Source organism: Mustela putorius, unplaced genomic scaffold, assembly GCF_011764305.1.
Source record: "Mustela putorius furo isolate JIRA1106 unplaced genomic scaffold, ASM1176430v1.1 tig00003871_pilon_pilon_pilon, whole genome shotgun sequence".
Classification (NCBI taxonomy): Eukaryota; Metazoa; Chordata; class Mammalia; order Carnivora; family Mustelidae; genus Mustela; species Mustela putorius.
Genome location: NW_025422023.1, coordinates 6,061,139 through 6,081,356, shown reverse-complemented (window position 1 = coordinate 6,081,356; position 20,218 = coordinate 6,061,139). Strand labels below are relative to the sequence as shown.

Genomic DNA, 20,218 nt, shown 5'->3' with positions numbered 1-20,218 from the left:
CACTTATACTACTGTTTATAACTGTAGAAAGTTATCCCGGTTTGTCAGTAGCTGAATATTTTTTACTAAGCCTTTCTATATGGGGAAGATGGATAAAGCATGTCTGTAAAGTTCAAGAAAATAGATTAATATTATGTATTTGAAGTTATGGTTTCTATATTTCTGTGTTTGATTCATATCTCATAGGTTTTTATAAACAGAGTTCTGTAGACATTTCTTTAATTCTAAACGTAACTCACTGTAAGTTCATAGATTTAGAAATAATCTTACATGCCATAGCCAAAGGGCATCTATCTATTCCACCAGGCACAAAATAATGGCATAGATTTGTTCATCTGAGACAAGTTAACACAGATCTTTGCATAACTTTTTAGAATCAAATCTATTAATATGAAAACTTACATATGAAAATTTCTCCTAAACAGAAATTTCCCAAGTATTATTATTATTAAATATAAATTAAATATGTGGGCTTTAAGATATTTTACCATTATTCAAAGTGGTTAATGTTCTTATTTGGAGCTGCATTATTTCCCAGAGAAACATATCTCCAAATCCATTAGATGATCAGTGAAAATCTAGGATTCAATGCATGCATTCATGCACTCATCCATTTTTTTTGGCAAATATTTACTGAGCACCTACTATGCTCCACATACTCCTCTGTACTCTAAAGAAACAGTAGCAAACAAAACAAATAATAACTGTCCTGTTGGGTCTTACAACATAGCAGAAAATTGTATTTTGGATAGTAAAAAATGATAAGGTTAAAAAAATAGGTGGGAACGAGGGTGGGAAGTTTTTGGAGGATGCAGTTAAATTTTAGATTGGGTGGCCTGGAAGTGACTCATTAAGAAGGTAACATTGAGTAGTGATATGACTGAAAAGAAGGAGTGAGCTATGGAGCTATTTAGGAGAACATCCCAGACAAAGAGTGCAAAAGTCCTCAGGTTGATATATGCCTGATCTTTGTGATAAACAGAGTGAGTGGAAATGTGAGAGTAATAGGAGATTAGTTAGAGTGGTGATAATGTGTCTGGGGTGAAATTCATATCATATTAAGGACCTTGAATTTTGTTCAAAGTGAGATTACGAGGCATTGGATGGATTTGAGAAGGCAAGTGGTGCAGTCTAACCAGATCCATCACTAGCTGCCATGTTGAAAGTGGACTGAAGGAGGGCAAGGCCACGTCGAAGTGGGGTGCAATCAGAAAGATCCTGGTGAAAGATGGAGGCTTGGATCATGGTGTCTGTGAAAGTGGAGAGAAAATGTTGGTTTTGGACATATAATAATGATAGAGATGACAGGATTTGCTGAGGGAATTTTATTATACACCCAAGTACGTATTTCGTAAATTCAGAAATAATTCTTTTAACTATAGAAAAGTAGAGGAGGTATATATCAAACAGAAGATTTGAAACCTTTTTATACTATGAAAGGAACTCTGTCAAGGTAATTAAAGTATTTGATGATTAATATATAACACTTTCTGTTACATTTTAAAATAGCACTTCTTGTATATGTTTGATAAATATATATGTGTTTAAATTCTTGATACATATTTATACATATAAAGTTAGGTATGTTTAATTAAGATAATAAAAAAGTCAACCTCGGAATTTACTGAATTAATTTTTATCTCTTGTAAAGCATCTGGTTAAAACTTAATGTCTTACTTTTTTTCCATTTTTTTACATTTGTGTTTGAAATAAAATATATCCTGAAGCTTCTTTGTTGGAAAAGAAGTAGCCTATTGGTTAAGAGAAATTTGAAAAGACAGTGAAATATTTTCTTAGAGAAGATTTGGTTGTATATATTTAAATAGAAAAAATATAGGAGCCACTTTTATTCATTGTAATGTTTAATTATGTGAATAGACCATCTTGTCTGTGCTCTATCAGTAGAGGGCAGCAAAGTTTCAAGTAGTGTGTTTTTCAGGTTCCTAGGGAGCTTTGCTAAGAGAAGTTTTTTCATTGTTTCTCTTAAGAAGTTTGTTCTGGCTTTCCTTTTAATGAAGTACTTTGGTAGTATCACATAGGAATTTGCTTAAAAACCCTGTAGCTTTGGTTCACATATTTAGCGAACTGTTCCCTTAGGTACTATAGATGCTTTCTTAATGAGAACATGTATTTTTTCTTTCTGTAATTTAGGGAGTACCAGGGCCTGGAAAATATAACATTAAAAGTCAATTTCAGAAGGCCGAAAGTATGATACCAAGTGTAAATGATGCATCACCTGCTTTTCTTTCTCAATCCCAGGTAATGTTCTATAGTCATTTTCATACATAGAACATAATAGATACAATGTGAAGCCAGCAACAAATCTGATAGTGTTTAGGGAGATCATAAAAAGAAAAGTGATATTTAAGCAAATTGGAAACAGACATGGATAGGGCAAATCATACTGCCAGAATTATATGGTTAAAATGAAATGAAATAAGATTATAATATTAACAGTAGCATGCAAAGGTGAATATTTGAATTAAAACCATCTATTAAACATTTTAAATTTGTATATGTGAACGTTCAGTTTAGCTTATAAGAGATTTAGTCTGAGTTTTAAAATGTACTCTGCCAATGAATAAGTAGACTATTAACATGTAATCTTTAAAGACATTCATATTTTTCAGAGAAGGTTCTGAAGGCTTTCTGTGGAGGGTGGGGATAGAACATATCTACAAATCTACAACTGCAACTAGGGTCTTTATTTGTGATACAAGAGTATATTTCACAGTAATTGTATCACATTTTCCAGGGTATATACCAAGGCGACGACTTGAAGGTATCTAAGATATTTCCATGGCAATTTAATACCAGCAAACTTTTATAATGTGGCAGCCTCTAGATCAAGGTAGTTGCAGTATTTATTCAACTGTACTACATTCAGCTCTGATTATTTTAATTTATCTTAGGTTATTAGTTTAATTTATCTTAGGTATTAGGTTATTTAATTTATTTTAGGTTATCAGGAAGGTTATAAACTTTCACATGCCTAGAAGTTACTGTAGTTTCATTGTGCTTTTAAGAGGCACCTCCTTGGAGACATGGAGATGAATTGCAGTTATATTTTTGGAAACATAATTAACATGACTTTTTAATGGGTTAGACATTGTGCTGAGGGACTGGGAAGAATCAAGAATGAATACCAGGTGTCTGCCTTGAGCGACTTGATAGTATTTAAGGTACTTTATAAAACAGATGTGTGAGAATAGAATATTTTGAGTGTGTGTGTATGTGTGTCCTTGATTTTTAAAAAAATATCACTTTCATAACTAGAGCCCTCAGTTCTTAAGCTGTTTCTATTCCTCTAATATATAGACCTTATTTGATATCATTTGGCATCAGTTACAAAATTTTTGAATATATTTTCAGAAATCGAAAATATGATATAAACTTTAAGGGGATGATGAGGAAAACATAATTTTTGGTTTCTAGAATAGAATAGAATTTTCTATTTCTAGAAATAGACATTTTTCTAAATATTTATTTTAGTTAAGGAGTTCCTTTGTTTTTTATCTAAATGCATTGAATTTCTTAGGTCTTCAACTATTAGTTTTTAAAACATAGGATTTCTTTTATAGCAATGGTGCTTTGTCTTGCTGTGTATTAAAAACACCTGGGAAATTTTAACACTTTTTTTTTGGAATTGAAATTTTTTCAATTAATAGATAATATATTATTAGTCCCAGGGGTACAGGTCTGTGAATCATCAGGCTTACACACTTCATAGCACTCACCATAGCACATACCCTCCCCAATGTCCATAACCCAACCATCCTCTCCATACCCTCTCCCTGGCAACCCTCAGTTTGTTTTGTGAGATTAAGAGTCTCTTACAGTCTGTCTCCCTCCCGATCCCATCTTGTTTCTTTTTTCCTTCCCTACCCCCAAACCCCCCATGTTGCCTCTCAAATTCCTCATATCAGGTAGTTAATATGATAATTGTCTTTCTCTGATTGACTTATTTCGCTCAGCGTAATACCCTCTAGTTCCATCCACGTCGTTGCAAATGGCAAGATTTCATTTCTTTTGATGGCTGCATAGTATTTCATTGTGTGTGTGTGTGTGTGTGTGTGCGTGTGTGTGTGTGTAAATATATACATACACACACACACATACATACCACATCTGCTTTATCCATTCATCTGTTGATGGACATCTAGGTTCTTTCCATAGTTTGGCTATTGTGGACATTGCTGCTATATAAACATTAGGGTGCACGTGCCCCTTCAGATCACTACATTTGTATCTTTAGGGTTAATACCCAGTAGTGCAATTGCGGGGTCATAGGGTAGCTCTACTTTCAACTTTTTGAGGAGCCCCCATGTTTTTCAGAGTGGCTGCACCAGCTTGCATTCCCACCAACAGTGTAAGAGGATTCCCCTTTCTCCACATACTCGCCAGCATCTGTCGTTTCCTGACTTGTTAATTTTAGCCATTCTGACTGGTGTGAGGTGGTATCTCATTGTGGTTTTGATTTGTATTTCCCTGATGCCGAGTGATATGGAGCACTTTTTCATGTGTCTGTTGGCCATCTGGATGTCTTCTTTGCAGAAATGCCTGTTCATGTTTTCTGCCCATTTCTTGATTGGATTATTTGTTCTTTGGGTGTTGAGTTTGCTAAGCTCTTTATAGATTTTGGATACTAGCCCTTTATCTGATATGTTATTTGCAAATATCTTCTCCTATTCTGTCAGTTGTCTTTTGGTTTTGTTGACTGTTTCCTTTGCTGTGCAAAAGCTTTTGATCTTGATGAAGCCCCAATAATTCATTTTTGCCCTTGCTTCCCTTGCCGTTGGTGATGTTCCTAGGAAGATGTTACTGTGGCTGAGGTCAAAGAGGTTGCTGCCTGTGTTCTCCTCAAGGATTTTGATGGATTCCTTTCTCACATTGAGGCCCTTCATCCATTTTGAGTCTATTTTCATGTGTGGTATAAGGAAATGTCCCATTTTCCTGCATGTGGCTATCCAATTTTCCCAGAACCATTTGTTGAAGAGACTTTTTTCCATTAGACATTCTTTCCTGCTTTGTCGAAGATTAGTTGACCACAGAGTTGAGGGTCTATTTCCGGGCTCTCTCTTCTGTTCCATTGATCTATATGTCTGTCTTTGTGCGAGTACCCTACTTTTTTGATGATGACAGCTTTTTTTTTCTTTTTAAATTTTTTTTTTTTAATTTATTTGACAGACAGAGATCACAGGTAGGCAGAGAGGCAGGCAGAGAGAGAGGAAGGAAAGCAGGTTCCCTGCTGAGCAGAGAGCCTGATGCGGGGCTCAATCCCAGGACTCTGGGATCATGGCCTGAGCCGAAAGCGGAGGCTTTAACCCACTGAGCCACCCAGGCGCCCCGATGATGACAGCTTTGTAATAGAGCTTGAAGTCTGGAATTCTGATGCCACCAACTTTGGCTTTCTTTTTCAACATTTCTCTGGCTATTCAAAGTCTTTTTGAGTTCCATATAAATTTCAGGATTATTTGTTCCATTTCTTTGAAAAAAAATGGGTGGGATTTTGATTGGGATTGCATTAAATCTGTAGATTGCTTTAGGTAGCATAGACATTGTACAACATTTGTTCTTCCAATCCATGAGCATGGAACGTTTTTCCATTTCTTTGTGTCTTTCTCAATTTCTTTCATGAGTACTTTATAGTTTTCTGAGTATAGATTCTTTGCCTCTTTGGTTACATTTATTCCTAGGTATCTTATGGTTTTGGGTGCAACTGTAAATGAGATTGACTCCTTAATTTATCTTTCTTTTGTCTTGTTGTTGGTATAAAGAAATGCAACTGATTTCTGTGCATTGATTTTATATCCCGACACTTTACTGAATTCCTGTACAAGTTCTAGCAGATTTGGAGTGGAGTCTTTTGGTTTTCCACATAAAGTATCATATCATCTGCAAAGAGTGATAGTTTGACTTCTTCTTTGCCAAAATGGATGCCTTTAATTTCTTTTTGTTGTCTGATTGCTGAGGCTAGGACTTCTAGTACTATGTGGAATAGCAATGGTGATAATGGACATCCCTGCCATGTTCCTGATCTTAATGGAAAAGCTCTCAGTTTCTCGCCATTGAGAATGATATTCACTGTGGGGTTTTCATAGATGGCTTTGATGATATTGAGGTATGTACCCTCTATCTCTATATATTGAAGAGTTTTGATCAAGAAATGATGCTGTACTTTGTCAAATGCTTTTTCAGCATCTGTTGAGAGTATCATATGGTTCTTCTCCTTTCTTTTATTAGTGTATTGTATCACATTGATTGATTTGCAGATGTTGAACCAAACTTGCAGCCCTGGAATAAATCCCACTTGGTCGTGGTGGATAATCCTTTTAATGTACTGGTGAATCCTATTGGCTAGTATTTTGGTGAGAATTTTCGCATCTGTGTTCGTCAAGGATATTGGTCTGTAATTCTCTTTTTTGATGGGATCCCTGTCTGGTTTTGAGATCAAGGTGATGCTGGCCTCATAAAATGAGTTTGGAAGTTTTCCTTCCATTTCTATTTTTTGGCACAGTTTCAGGAAAATAAGAATTAATTCTTCTTTAAATGGGCTCTTGTTTGTTTGGAGATTTTTGATGACTGTTTCACTTTCCTTGCTGGTTATAGGTCTATTCAGGTTTTCTATTTATTCCTGGTTCAGTTGTGGTAGTTTATATGTCTCTAGGAATACATCCATTTCTTCCAGATTATCAAATTTGCTAGTGTATAGTTGCTCCTAATATGTGCTTATAATTGCTTGTATTTCTTTGGTGTTGGTTGTGATCTCTCCTCTTTCATTCATGATTTTATTTATTTGGGTCCTTTCTCTTTTCTTTTTGATAAGTCTAGCCAGGGGTTTATCAATCTTATTCTTTCAAAGAACCAGCTCCTAGTTTCATTGATTTGTTCTACTTTTTTTTTTGATTTCTATTTCATTGATTTCTGCTCTGATATTTATTATTTCTCTTCTCCTGATGGGTTTAGGCGTTCTTTGCTGTTCTTTGTCCAGCTCCTTTAGATGTAGGGTTAAATTGTGTATTTGAGACCTTTCTTGTTTCTTGAGAAAGACTTATATCGCTACATATTTTCCTCTCAGGACTGCCTTTGCTGTGTCCCACAGATTCGAACAGTTGTATTTTCATTATCATTTATTTCCACGATTTTTTTCAGTTCTTCTTTAATTTCCTGGTTGACCCATTCATTCTTTAGTAGGATGCTCTTTAGCCTCCATGTATTTGGGTCCTTTCCAACTTTCCTCTTGTGATTGAGTTCTAGCTTCAGAGCATTGTAGTCTGATAATATGCAGGGAATGATTTCAATCTTTTGGTACCAGTTGAGACCTGATTTGTGACCTGGGATGTGATCTATTCTGGAGAATGTTCCATGTGCACTAGAGAAGAATGTGTATTCTGTTGCTTTGGGATGCAGTGTTCTGAATATATCTGTGATGTCCATTTGGTCCAGTGTGTCATTAAAGGACTTTATTTTCTTGTTGATGTTTTGCTTGGATAATCTGTCCATTTCAGTGAGGGGGTGTTAAAGTCCCCTCCTGTTATTGTATTATTGTTGATGTGTTTCTTTGATTTTGTTATTAATTGGTTTATATAGTTGGCTGTTCCCACGTTAGACGCATAGATATTGAAAATTGTTAGATCTTTTTGTTGGACAGACCCTTTGAGTATGATATCTTTTATTATAGCCTTTGGCTTAAAATCTACTTGATCTGATATAAGAATTGTCACCCCAGCTTTCTTCTGATGTCCATTAGCATGGTAAATTGCTTTCCACCCCTCACTTTAAATCTGGAGGTGTCTTTGGGTATAAAATGACTTTCTTGTAGACAGGTTTTGTTTTTTTATCCATTCTGATACTCTGTGTCTTTTGATTGTGGCATTTAGGCCATTTACATTCAGGGTAACTATTGAAAGGTATGAATTTAGTGCCACTGTATTGCCTGTAAGGTGACTGTTACCATATATTGTCTCTCTTCTGTTACCATATATTGTCTCTCTCTCTTTCTGGTCTACTAGTTTTAGGCTTTCTCTTTTCTTAGAGGACCCCTTTCAATATTTCTGGTAGGGCTGGTTTGGTGTTTACAAATTCTTTTAGTTTTTCTTTGTCCTGGAAGATTTTTATCTTTCTATTTTCAATGATAGCCTAGCTGAATATAGTATTCTTGGCTGCATGTTTTTCTCATTTAGGGCTCTGAATATATCATGCCAGTTCTTTCTGGCCTGCCAGGTCTTTGTGGATAAGTCTGCTGCAAATCTAATATTTTTACCATTGTGTGTTACAGACTTCTTGACCCAGGCTGCTTTCAGGATTTTTTCTTTGTCGCTAAGACTTGTAAATTTTACTGTTAGACGACAGGGTGTGGACCTATTTTTATTGATTTCAAGGAGGGTTCTCTGTACCTCCTGGATTTTCATGCTTGTTCCCTTTGCCATATTAGGGAAATTCTCTACAATAATTCTCTCCAATATACCTTCTGCCCCCCTCTCTCTTATTTCTTCTTCTGGAATACCAATTATTCTAATAATTATTCTAATATTGTTTCATCTTATGGTACCACTTATCTCTCGAATTATCCCCCTGTGGTCAAGTAGTTCTTTGTCTCCCTTTTGCTTAGCTTCTCTATTCTCCACGATTTGGTCTTCTATATCACTAATTCTCTCTTCTGTCTCATTTATCCTAGCAGTAAGAGCCTCTATTTTTGATTGCATCTCATTAATAGCTTTTTTGATTTCAGCTTTGTTAGATTTTAGTTCTTTCATTTCTCCAGAAAGGGCTTTTATTTCTCCAGACAGGGTTTCTCTAATATCTTCCATGCCTTTTTTGAGCCTCGCTAGCACCTTTGGAATCGTCATTCTGAACTTTAGATTTGACATATTGCATATGTCCATTTGATTAGGTCTCTAGCCTTTGGTACTGCCTCTTGTTCTTTCCTCCCAAAATTTTAAAGAAAGAAAAATTTATATATACACAAAAATAAGAGTGAAATTTATATATACACAAAAATAAGAGTAAACATGATGAAGGGATAGAATATGACTTTAGAGATGAAAATTTTAAAAAAATTCTAAAAAAAGTTTTAATAAGATATGTTGGTTAGAAAAAGAAAGTGGAGAGAATTTGCTCAGGTTTGAGACTAGAACAAAGCCCTGTGCTAGATTTAAGGTGTAATTTGATCTATTAGAATAAATTGTATCCCAAAAATTTTTAGAAGAAAAAACCCTATATGTATAAAAAAAATAAAGTTAGATATAATGAAGGGTAACATATGACTATAATAATGAAGGTTTAAAAAGATTTTTTTTTAAGCAAGGTATTGTTAAGATAAACTAGTTAAAAAATGTTATAAGAGGAAAGAGGAAAAGTTAAAAAAATTAGAATAAGAAAAAAATAAGATAAAAAAAATTTAATTAACTTTGCAAGGCTAAAGAATCATGGGGATAAAGCCATGAATTCCATGCTTTGCTTTTCCCTCCTTGGAATTCTGCTGTTCTCCTTGATCAGTGAGCTTGGTCTTGGCTGGATGTTCTTGTTGATCATCTGGGGGAGGGCCTGTTGTAGTGATTCTCAAATGTCTTTGCCCGAGGGGGATGATTCTCAAATGTTTCTGCCCGAGGCAGAATTGCGCTGCCCTTGCCAGGGGCTGGGCTAACAAATCTCCTTAGGTTTGTTGGCTCTTGGAGCTTTTGTTCCTTGAATGCTTTCCGAAGCGCTCTAAAGGATGAGAATGAAAATTGCAGCTTCCCAATCTCCAGCCCAGAGGAGCAGGGAGCTTGGGACCCCACTCCTCAGTATGCCCTCTGAGAAAAGCTCTCAGTGATTCCCGTCTCCCTGGTCTCCAGCCAAGCTCCGAGCTAACCCTGCCTGGTACCCCATCCCATTAGGAGTCTCCAAACCTGGCAGATCCAGCCACTCTGCTCTTCCAGCAGATAGAGGTGGGTCTCCCCGATCTGCTTCTTGTGGGGTCTTTGCTCAAAGAGCAGTGGTCTGACTGTGCTGCGGATTACATTTTAAGATAACCCCCTAGCTGAGAACTCACTCTTTGGCTCTATCTCCATAGCCGGTTTCCCGGCTCTGATACCTGTGAGCTCTGCTACACTCAGACACCCCAGATCTTTCATTGACCCTGCGGGACCTGAGACCACACTGTCCCCACGAGGGCTCCACCCCTGCTTAGCCTCTGGAGTGATGTCCCTCAGTAGAGCAGACTTTTAAAAGTTCGTATTTTGTGCTCCATTGCTGCACTTCTTGCTAGGAGGCGGCCCCTCCACCCGTGGTCTATCTTCTTGTCACTTTGGATTCACTTCTCTGCACATTCTGTCTTTCAGAAAGTGGTTGATTTTCTATTTCTAGAATTACTCCTCTTCTCATCGATCTCCTGTTGGGTTTGTAAGTGTTTGGAATGGTTTGATAACTATCTAGCTGAACTCCTGTGACCTGATGTCATTTCAGTCTGCTACTCCTCTGTCATCTTGACTCCTTGAAATTTTAACACAGTTTCATACTCAGTTGCCTTATTTCCTCTTTTCCAGAGACTGATTAGATTCATCCAGAATTAAGCCAAGGCATCAGTACTCCTTTTGTATAAGAAAGAAAGAAAATTCAGAAACATACATATGATGCTGCAATAAGTAGAAAGGTGCATATATCTTTTCAAGTTAGTGTTGTTTTCCCTAGCTAAGTACCCAGTAGTAGAATTGCTAGATTATATGACTAATTTTATTTTTAATTTTTCAAGGAAACTCCACACTGTTTTCCACAGTGGCTGCATCAATTTACATTCCCACCAATAGTGCATGAGGATTCCTTTTTCTCCACATCCTCACCAATATGTTATTTCTTGTCTTTTTGATTCTAGCAATTCTGACAGGTTTAAGTTTGTGATCTTGATTTGCATTTCCCTGATGATTAGTGATGAACATCTTTTCCTGTGTCTGTTGGGCATTTATATGTCTTTGGAAAATGTCTGTTTGGAAGTTTTTAATTGCAACACTATTTGCAATAGCCAAGATATGGAGGTTACCCAAGTGTCCATTAGTAGATGAATGGATAAATTAGTGGCATGCGCACACACACACGCGCGCGCACACTGCACTGGAATATAAGCTGTAAAAAATAATGAGATCTTGCCATTTGCTATGACATGAATGGACATAGAGGTTATAATGCTAAGATAAATAAGTCAGACAGAGAAAGACAAATACCAAATGAGTTCATTTGTATGTCGAATTTAAGAAACAAAACAAATGAACTAATAAGGAAAAAAAGAGACAAACAATTACCACCCCCCTCCCGGACTCTTACATATAGAGAATAAACTTGTGGTTGTTAGAGGGGAGATAGGTGGGAGGATGGATGAAGTAAAGGAGATTAAGAATATACTTATCTTGATGAGAACTGAGTAATATATAGAATAATACAACCCTTATATTGTACACCTGAAACATACCCATATCTGCTTATTTTTTATATAAACACATAACGTATAAACCAGAAAACAATGAAGTTGGTTACCTACAAGGGGAAGTGCTGGTATATTGCAGGAGTTCATTTCTGTTGGCTTGCAGGAACCAACTGTTAATTTTTCTGGTTTTGCATGTTGGTTGATGTTATAATGGTAGTGTGAGATTAGCCACGTGGTGGTGAGACTAATAATTTCCATACCATGAAAATAAGCAAATGTTATAAGTTTGGATGGTTTTCCTCTAGTGGTGCAGCATCCATGGTGTAGAAGGGAAATGAAGGGAGGGTCATGTCTTTGAGTATACTTTTTGAAATACATATTTGTCTTTTAGAATCATGTCAGTGTTCCATATAGTCAAAAATAAAAATAAATAGATAAGAATGGGAAGGCTTAAAAAAACCCCTAAAACTGAAAGTGAATGGAAACAAATGTACCATTGTATTCCAAGTGAATACTTATAACCACATTGAAGGGGGAAAAAGAATAATCCATGTAACCGCAGTGTTTGACTACACATCATTCTTGAATAGGATGAAGTTGGAAGGGATAGTGAGTGCAAGAATTACAAACAAATTCTGAATTCTTTTCTGGAGGTTGGCTTATTATAGTGGCATGAGTGAGGCAATAATGAAACTATTTTAGATGTATAACACTGAACAAAAACTCAGTATTGTGAATCAGCATTTTCACTTGGAAGAAGGTACATACAAATATGGCTTGGGGGAGGTGGAAAAGGTCTAGATTTGAATTGAAGGTTTGATGTGAACTCATGATTCCTAATATATATATTAGGAATCATATATATATATATATATACACACACATATATATATATGTATTTGTATGTATGTGTGTGTATATATATACATATATATATACATACATATATATACATACATACATATATATGTATATATATACACACATACATACAAATACATATATATGTATATATATATATACACACACACATACATACAAATACATATATACACATACATATATATATATATATGTATATGTATGTGTGTGTGTATAGATATAGGTGTAGGTAATATAGATATATAGATATGTATCCCAGCTTGCTAAGTATGTTAAGAAGCAGGGACTGGGCAAAGTAGGTGGAAGATGAACCTGAACAAACAAAAAAAAAGATGATGGCATATCATAGGGACATATGAACCAAATTAAAGGGCTGCCTACTGGTAAAAAGAAAAACAGATATTAATTATAAATAGTTAAAACTGGTATTCATATTTCCATATGGACTATAAATACATAAATAAGTGGGTAAATAAGTAGATAAATGATGAAATGAATAATTTAGGGGGAAGAGGGCTCTCGCTTACAGTAGAATGTTGAGTGCTTACTGATAAGTGCAGAGGGAATATTCAATTTTATAAAATTAAATGACCACTGAGGTTCAAGAACATCATGTATCCCTAGAAATGATATTTTGAGGAAGAAAGCTACATCACCTGTTTCGTATGCTGCTCAGAAATGCATAACCTGAATATAATCGTGAGAGAAGTCCCACTTAATGAAGGCTTTATTTTTTTTTAAATTTTTAATTTTTTATAAACATATATTTTTATCCCAGGGGTACAGGTCTGTGAATCGCCAAGTTTACACACTTCACAGCACATACCCTCCCCAATGTCCATAACCCCGCCCCCCTTCTCCCAAACCCCCTCAGCAACCCTCAGTTTGTTTTGTGAGATTAAGAGTCACTTATTGTTTGTCTCCCTCCCAATCCCATCTTGTTTCATTGATTCTCTTCCTACCCACTTAAGCCCCCATGTTGCATCACAACTTCCTCATATCAGGGAGATCATATGATAGTTGTCTTTCTCTGCTTGACTTATTTCGCTAAGCATGATACGCTGTAGTTCCATCCATGTTGTCGCAAATGGCAAGATTTCATTTCTTTTGATGGCTGCATAGTATTCCGTTGTGTATATATACCACATCTTCTTGATCCATTCATCTGTTGATGCACATCTAGGTTCTTTCCATAGTTTGGCTATTGTGGACATTGCTGCTATAAACATTCGGGTGCACGTGCCCCTTCGGATCACTACATTTGTATCTTTAGGGTAAATACCCAGTAGTGTAATTGCTGGGTCATAGGGCAGTTCTATTTTCAACATTTTGAGGAACCTCCATGCTGTTTTACAGAGTGGTTGCACCAGCTGGCATTCCCACCAACATGTAGGAGGGTTCCCCTTTCTCCGCATCCTCGCCAGCATCTGTCAATTCCTGACTTGTTGATTTTAGCCATTCTGACTGGTGTGAGGTGATATCTCATTGTGGTTTTGATTTGTATTTCCCTGATGCTGAGTGATATGGAGCACTTTTTCATGTGTCTGTTGGCCATCTGGATGTCTTCTTTGCAGAAATGTCTGTTCATGCCCATTTCTTGATTGGATTATTTGTTCTTTGGGTGTTGAGTTTGCTAAGTTCTTTATAGATTTTGGACACTAGTCCTTTATCTGATATGTCGTTTGCAAATATCTTCTCCCATTCTTTCAGTTGTCTTTTGATTTTGTTAACTGTTTCCTTTGCTGTGCAAAAACTTTTGATCTTGATGAAATCCCAATAGTTCATTTTTGCCCTTGCTTCCCCTGCCTTTGGCGTTGTTCCTAGGAAGATGTTGCTGCGGCTGAGGTCGAAGAGGTTGCTGCCTGTGTTCTCCTCAAGGATTTTGATGGATTCCTTTCTCACATTGAGGTCCTTCATCCATTTTGAGTCATTTTTTGTGTGTGGTGTAAGGAAATGGTCCAATTTCATTTTTCTGCATGTGGCTTTCCAGTTTTCCCAGCACCATTTATTGAAGAGGCTGTCTTTTTTCCATTGGATATTCTTTCCTGATTTGTTGAAGATTAGTTGACCATAGAGCTGAGGGTCTATTTCTGGGCTCTCTATTCTGTTCCATTGATCTATGTGTCCGTTTTTGTGCCAGTACCATGGTGTCTTGATGATGACAGCTTTGTAATAGAGCTTGAAGTCTGGAATTGTGATGCCACCAACGTTGGCTTTCTTTTTCAATACCCCTTTGGCTATTCGAGGTCTTTTCTGGTTCCATATAAATTTTAGAATTATTTGTTCCATTTCTTTGAAAAAGATGGATGGTACTTTGATAGGAATTGCATTAAATGTGTAGATTGCTTTAGGTAGCATAGACATTTTCACAATATTTACTCTTCCAATCCAGGAGCATGCAACGTTTTTCCATTTCTTTGTGTCTTCCACAATTTCTTTCATGAGTACTTTATAGTTTTCTGAGTATAGATTCTGTGCCTCTTTGGTTAGGTTTATTCCTAGGTATCTTATGGTTTTGGGTGCAATTGTAAATGGGATTGACTCCTTAATTTCTCTTTCTTCTGTCTTGCTGTTGGTGTAGAGAAATGCATGATTTCTGTGCATTGATTTTATATCCTGACACTTTACTGAATTCCTGTATAAGTTCTAGCAGTTTTGGAGTGGTGTCTTTTGGGTTTTCCACATATAGTATCATATCATCTGCAAAGAGTGATAATTTGACTTCTTCTTTGCCGATTTGGATGCCTTTAATTTCCTTTTGTTGTCTGATTGCTGAGGCTAGGACCTCTAATACTATGTTGAATAGCAGTGGTGATAATGGACATCCCTGCCATGTTCCTGACGTTAGCGGAAAAGCTTTCAGTTTTTCTCCATTGAGAATGATATTTGCGGTGGGTTTTTCATAGATGGCTTTGATGATATTGAGGTATGTGCCCTCTATCCCTACACGTTGAAGAGTTTTGATCAGGAAGGGATGCTGTACTTTGTCAAATGCTTTCTCAGCATCTATTGAGAGTATCATATGGTTCTTGTTCTTTCTTTTATTGATGTGTTGTATCACATTGACTGATTTGCGGATGTTGAACCAAACTTGCAGCCCTGGAATAAATCCCACTTGGTCGTGGTGAATAATCCTTTTAATGTACCGTTGAATCCTATTGGCTAGTATTTTGGTGAGAATTTTCGCATCTGTGTTCATCAAGGATATTGACTATAGCTCTCTTTTTTTGATGGGATCCTTGTCTGGTTTTGGGATCAACGTGATGCTGGCCTCATAAAAGGAGTTTGGAAGTTTTCCTTCCATTTCTATTTTTTGGCACAGTTTCAGGAGAATAGGAATTCGTTCTTCTTTAAATGTTTGGTAGAATTCCCCCGGGAAGCCGTCTGGCCCTGGGCTTTTGTTTGTTTGGAGATTTTAAATGACTGTTTCAATCTCCTTACTGGTTATGGGTCTGTTCAGGCTTTCTGCTTCTTCCTGGTTCAGTTGTGGTAGTTTATATGTTTCTAAGAATGCATCCATTTCTTCCAGATTGTCAAATTTGTTGGCATAGAGTTGCTCGTTATATGTTCTTATATTAGTTTGTATTTCTTTGGTGTTAGTTATGATCTCTCCTATTTCATTCATGATTTTATTTATTTGGGTCCTTTCTCATTTCTTTTTGAAAAGTCTGTCCAGGGGTTTATCAATTTTATTAATTCTTTCAAAGAACCAGCTCCTAGTTTCGTTGATTTGCTCTATTGTCTTTTTGGTTTCTATTTCATTGATCTCTGCTCTGATCTTTATGATTTCTCTTCTCCTGCTGGGCTTAGGGTTTCTTTCTTGTTCTTTCTCCAGCTCTTTTAGGTGTAGGGTTAGGTTGTATACCTGAGACCTTTCTTGTTTCTTGAGAAAGGCTTGTACCGCTATATATTTTCTTCTCAGGACTGCCTTTGTTGTGTCCCACAGATTTTGAACCGTTGTATTTTCATTATCATTTGTTTCCATGATTTTTTTCAATTCTTCTTTAATTTCCCGGTTGACCCATTCATTCTTTAGAAGGATGCTGTTTAGTCTCCATGTATTTGGGTTCTTTTCAAACTTCCTCTTGTGGTTGAGTTCTACCTTCAGAGCACTGTGGTCTGAAAATATGCAGGAAATGATCCCAATCTTTTGATACCAGTTGAGACCTGATTTAGGACCGAGGATGTGATCTATTCTGGAGAATGTTCCATGTGCACTAGAGAAGAATGTGTATTCTGTTGCTTTGGGATGAAATGTTCTGAATATATCTGTGATGTCCATCTGGTCCAGTGTGTCCTTTAAGGCCTTTATTTCCTTGCTGATCTTTTGCTTGGATGATCTGTCCATTTCAGTGAGGGGAGTGTTAAAGTCCCCTACTATTATTGTATTATTGTTGATGTGTTTCTTTGATTTTGTTATTAATTGGTTTATATAGTTGGCTGCTCCCATGTTGGGGGCATAGATGTTTAAAATTGTTAAATCTTCTTGTTGGACTGACCCTTTGAGTATGATATAGTTTTCTTCCTCATCTCTAATTATAGTCTTTGGCTTAAAATCTAATTGATCTGATATAAGGATTGCCACTCCTGCTTTCTTCTGATGTCCATTAGCATGGTAAATTTTTTTCCACCCCCTCACTTTAAATCTGAAGGTGTCTTCGGGATTAAAATGAGTTTCTTGGAGGCAACATATAGATGGGTTTTGTTTTTTTTTATCCATTCTGATACCCTGTGTCTTTTGACAGGGGCATTTAGCCCATTAACATTCAGGGTAACTATTGAGAGATATGAATTTAGGGCCATTGTATTGCCTGTAATGTGACTGTTACTGTATATGGTCTCTGTTCCTTTCTGATCTACCACTTGTAGGCTCTCTCTTTGCTTAGAGGACCCCTTTCAATATTTCCTATAGAGCTGGTTTGGTGTTTGCAAATTCTTTCAATTTTTGTTTGTCCTGGAAGCTTTTAATCTCTCCTTCTATTTTCAATGATAGCCTAGCTGGATATAGTATTCTTGGCTGCATCTTTTTCCCGTTTAGTGCTCTGAAAATATCATGCCAGCTCTTTCTGTCCTGCCAGGTCTCTGTGGATAAGTCAGCTGCCAATCTAATATTTTTACCATTATATGTTACAGACTTCTTTTCCCGGGCTGCTTTCAGGATTTTCTCTTTGTCACTGAGACTTGTAAATTTTACTATTAGGTGATGGCGTGTGGGCCTATTCTTATTGATTTTGAGGGGCGTTCTCTGAACCTCCAGAATTTTGATGCTCGTTCCCTTTGCCATATTGGGGAAATTCTCCCCAATTATTCTCTCCAGTATACCTTCTGCTCCCCTCTCTCTTTCTTCTTCTTCTGGAATCCCAATTATTCTAATGTTGTTTCGTCTTATGGTGTCACTTATCTCTCGAATTCTCCCCTCGTGGTCCAGTAGCTGTTTGTCCCTCTTTTGCTCAGCTTCTTTATTCTCTGTCATTTGGTCTTCTATATCACTAATTCTTTCTTTTGCCTCATTTATCCTAGCAGTGAGAGTCTCCATTTTTTATTTCACCTCATTAATAGCTTTTTTTATTTCAACTTGGTTAGATTTTAGTTCTTTTATTTCTCCAGAAAGGGCTTTTATATCTCTCGAGAGGGTTTCTCTAATATCTTCCATGCCTTTTTCGAGCCCGGCTATAACCTTGAGAATTGTCATTCTGAACTCTAGATCTGACATATTACCAATGTCTGTATTGATTAGGTCCCTAGCCTTCGGTACTGCCTCTTGCTCTTTTTTTTGTGTTGAATTTTTCCGTCTTTTCATTTTGTCCAGATAAGAGTATAAGAAGGAGCAAGTAAAATACTAAAAGGGTGGCAACAACCCCAGGAAAATATGCTTTACCCAAATTAGAAGAGATCCCAAATCATGAGGGGGTAGAAAGGGGATAAAAAGAGGTTCAAAAAGCAATAAAGAAAAAATAAAGAAAAAAGAAAAAAAAAGAAAAGAAAAGAATTAAAAAAAAAGAAAACAAATAAGAAAAATATAAATAAGAAAAAATATATATATTGGATAAACTAATTAAAAAACATTAAAAAATAAAAAGGTAAAAGTTAAAAGTAAAAATTTACCAGAAGGCGAGAAAAACAAAAAATGAAATAGAAAAAAATCAAATTAACTGGAAGACTAAAAAAAAATAACAGGGAAAAAGCCATGAGTTCAGTGCTTTGCTTTCTCCTCCTCTGGAATTCTGCTGCTCTCCTTGGTATTGAAACTGCACTCCTTGGTAGGTGAACTTGGTCTTGGCTTGGATTTCTTGTTGACCTTCTGGGGGAGGGGCCTGGTGTAGTGATTCTCAAGTGTCTTTGCCCCAGGTGGAATTGCACTGCCCTTACCATGGGCCAGGCTGAGTAATCCGCTTGGGTTTGCTTTCAGGAGCTTTTGTTCCCTGAGCGCTTTCCGTAGAGTTCCGGAGGACGGGAATACAAATGGCGGCCTCCTGGTCTCCCGCCTGGAGGAGCGGAGAGCCCAGGGCCCCACTCCTCAGTACGTCTTTAGAGAACAGCGCCCAGTTACTCCTGTCTGCCTGACCTCTGGCCGCGCTCCAAGCTCACCGAGCTTGTGGCCGGTTCAAGGTAATACCGAGCTGTGAGCTTACTGTTGGCTCTGTCTCTGTAGCCGGCTTTCCCGTTCCAATACCCGCAAGCTCTGCGACACTCAGTCACCCCCGATCCTTCTGTGACCCTGCGGGACCTGAGGCTAGGGTGACTCTGCGTGGGCTTCACCCCGGTTTAGCCTCTGGAGCGATGTCCCTCACCGGAACAGACTTTTAAAAGTCCTGATTTTGTGCTCCGTTGCTCTGCTGCTTGCCGGTAGCCGGCCCCTCCCCCGGGGGTCTATCTTCCCCTCGCTTTGGATTCACTTCTCTGCCAGTCCTACCTTTTAGAAAGTGGTTGTTTTTCTATTTTTAGAATTGCTGTTCTTCTCTTCAATCGGCCGATGGATTTGCAGGTGTTTGCAATCTTTAGATAAGCTGTCTAGCTGATCTCCTGCTTGCTGAAGTAGTCTCAGCCTGCTACTTCTCCACCATCTTGACTCCTCCCTCAATGAATGCTTTATTATACAAAAGGGGTTGCTATATTCTTCCAAAGTCCCAGAACACAAAGAAAGGTTGTAGAAATGTTCCTATATTAAAGGAGGCTAAAAGCAATATTTGAACCGAGTGTAAATTATATACTTGAAAGGGAAAAATGCAACAGAGGCATTATTAGATCAACTGGCAACTTTGGAATATGAATAGTTGATTAGATAAAAATATATCGTTGATACATTTACTGAAGTTGATAACTTTGCTTCAGATATGTTAAAAAAATCCGTATTTTTAGTAAACACATAGCAAAGAATTAAGGGGTAAAGGGCCATGACATATGTAACTTTTCATTAAATGGTTTTATATATATGCTGCATGTTTGTGTGTGTGTGTGTGTCTCCACAGACACACACAGGGAGACACAGAGAGGAAGGAATGGATATACTGAAAGAAAGAGAAAAAGAGTATGGGCAAATGAAAAAAACAAATGTCATAATGTTAACAATTGGTGAATCTGGGTAAATATTATACATATTTTCTTAATTATTTTTATTCATGTAATTTTTTTGGTAAATTTGAAATTAACTCCAAATAAAAAGTTAAAAAATATAATGCTATACTTCATGAGTTATTATATGTATGTTTATCATTAAGTTAAATATTACAAGTTTATAATAAATTTATTATGTTTATAAATTGAATATTATAAGCTAAACCAGATTTATATATCTCTTGAATCTAAGATTTTTTTCTTAAGATATTTAATGATATTGTTGAATTAATTGAATATGTATATGAAGGAACTTTGTCAATATTTATTAATTTTATTACATAAAAGAAACCATGGGTGAGCCTGGTGGTGGGTATTAGTGAG

The 20,218-nt window shown here is 36.7% G+C and overlaps 1 protein-coding gene across 2 annotated transcripts in view; it reads left to right on the top strand.

Annotated features, from left to right (window-relative positions):
* STPG2 (sperm tail PG-rich repeat containing 2) overlaps positions 1 to 20,218 on the top strand; it is a 594,891-nt gene that overhangs the window by 138,187 nt on the left and 436,486 nt on the right. For both annotated transcript variants that reach the window (XM_045067076.1, XM_045067077.1), the window contains one exon: positions 2,152 to 2,259. In XM_045067076.1, coding sequence (XP_044923011.1) covers positions 2,152 to 2,259 — 108 coding nt within the window. The remainder of the gene's footprint in view (positions 1 to 2,151; positions 2,260 to 20,218) is intronic.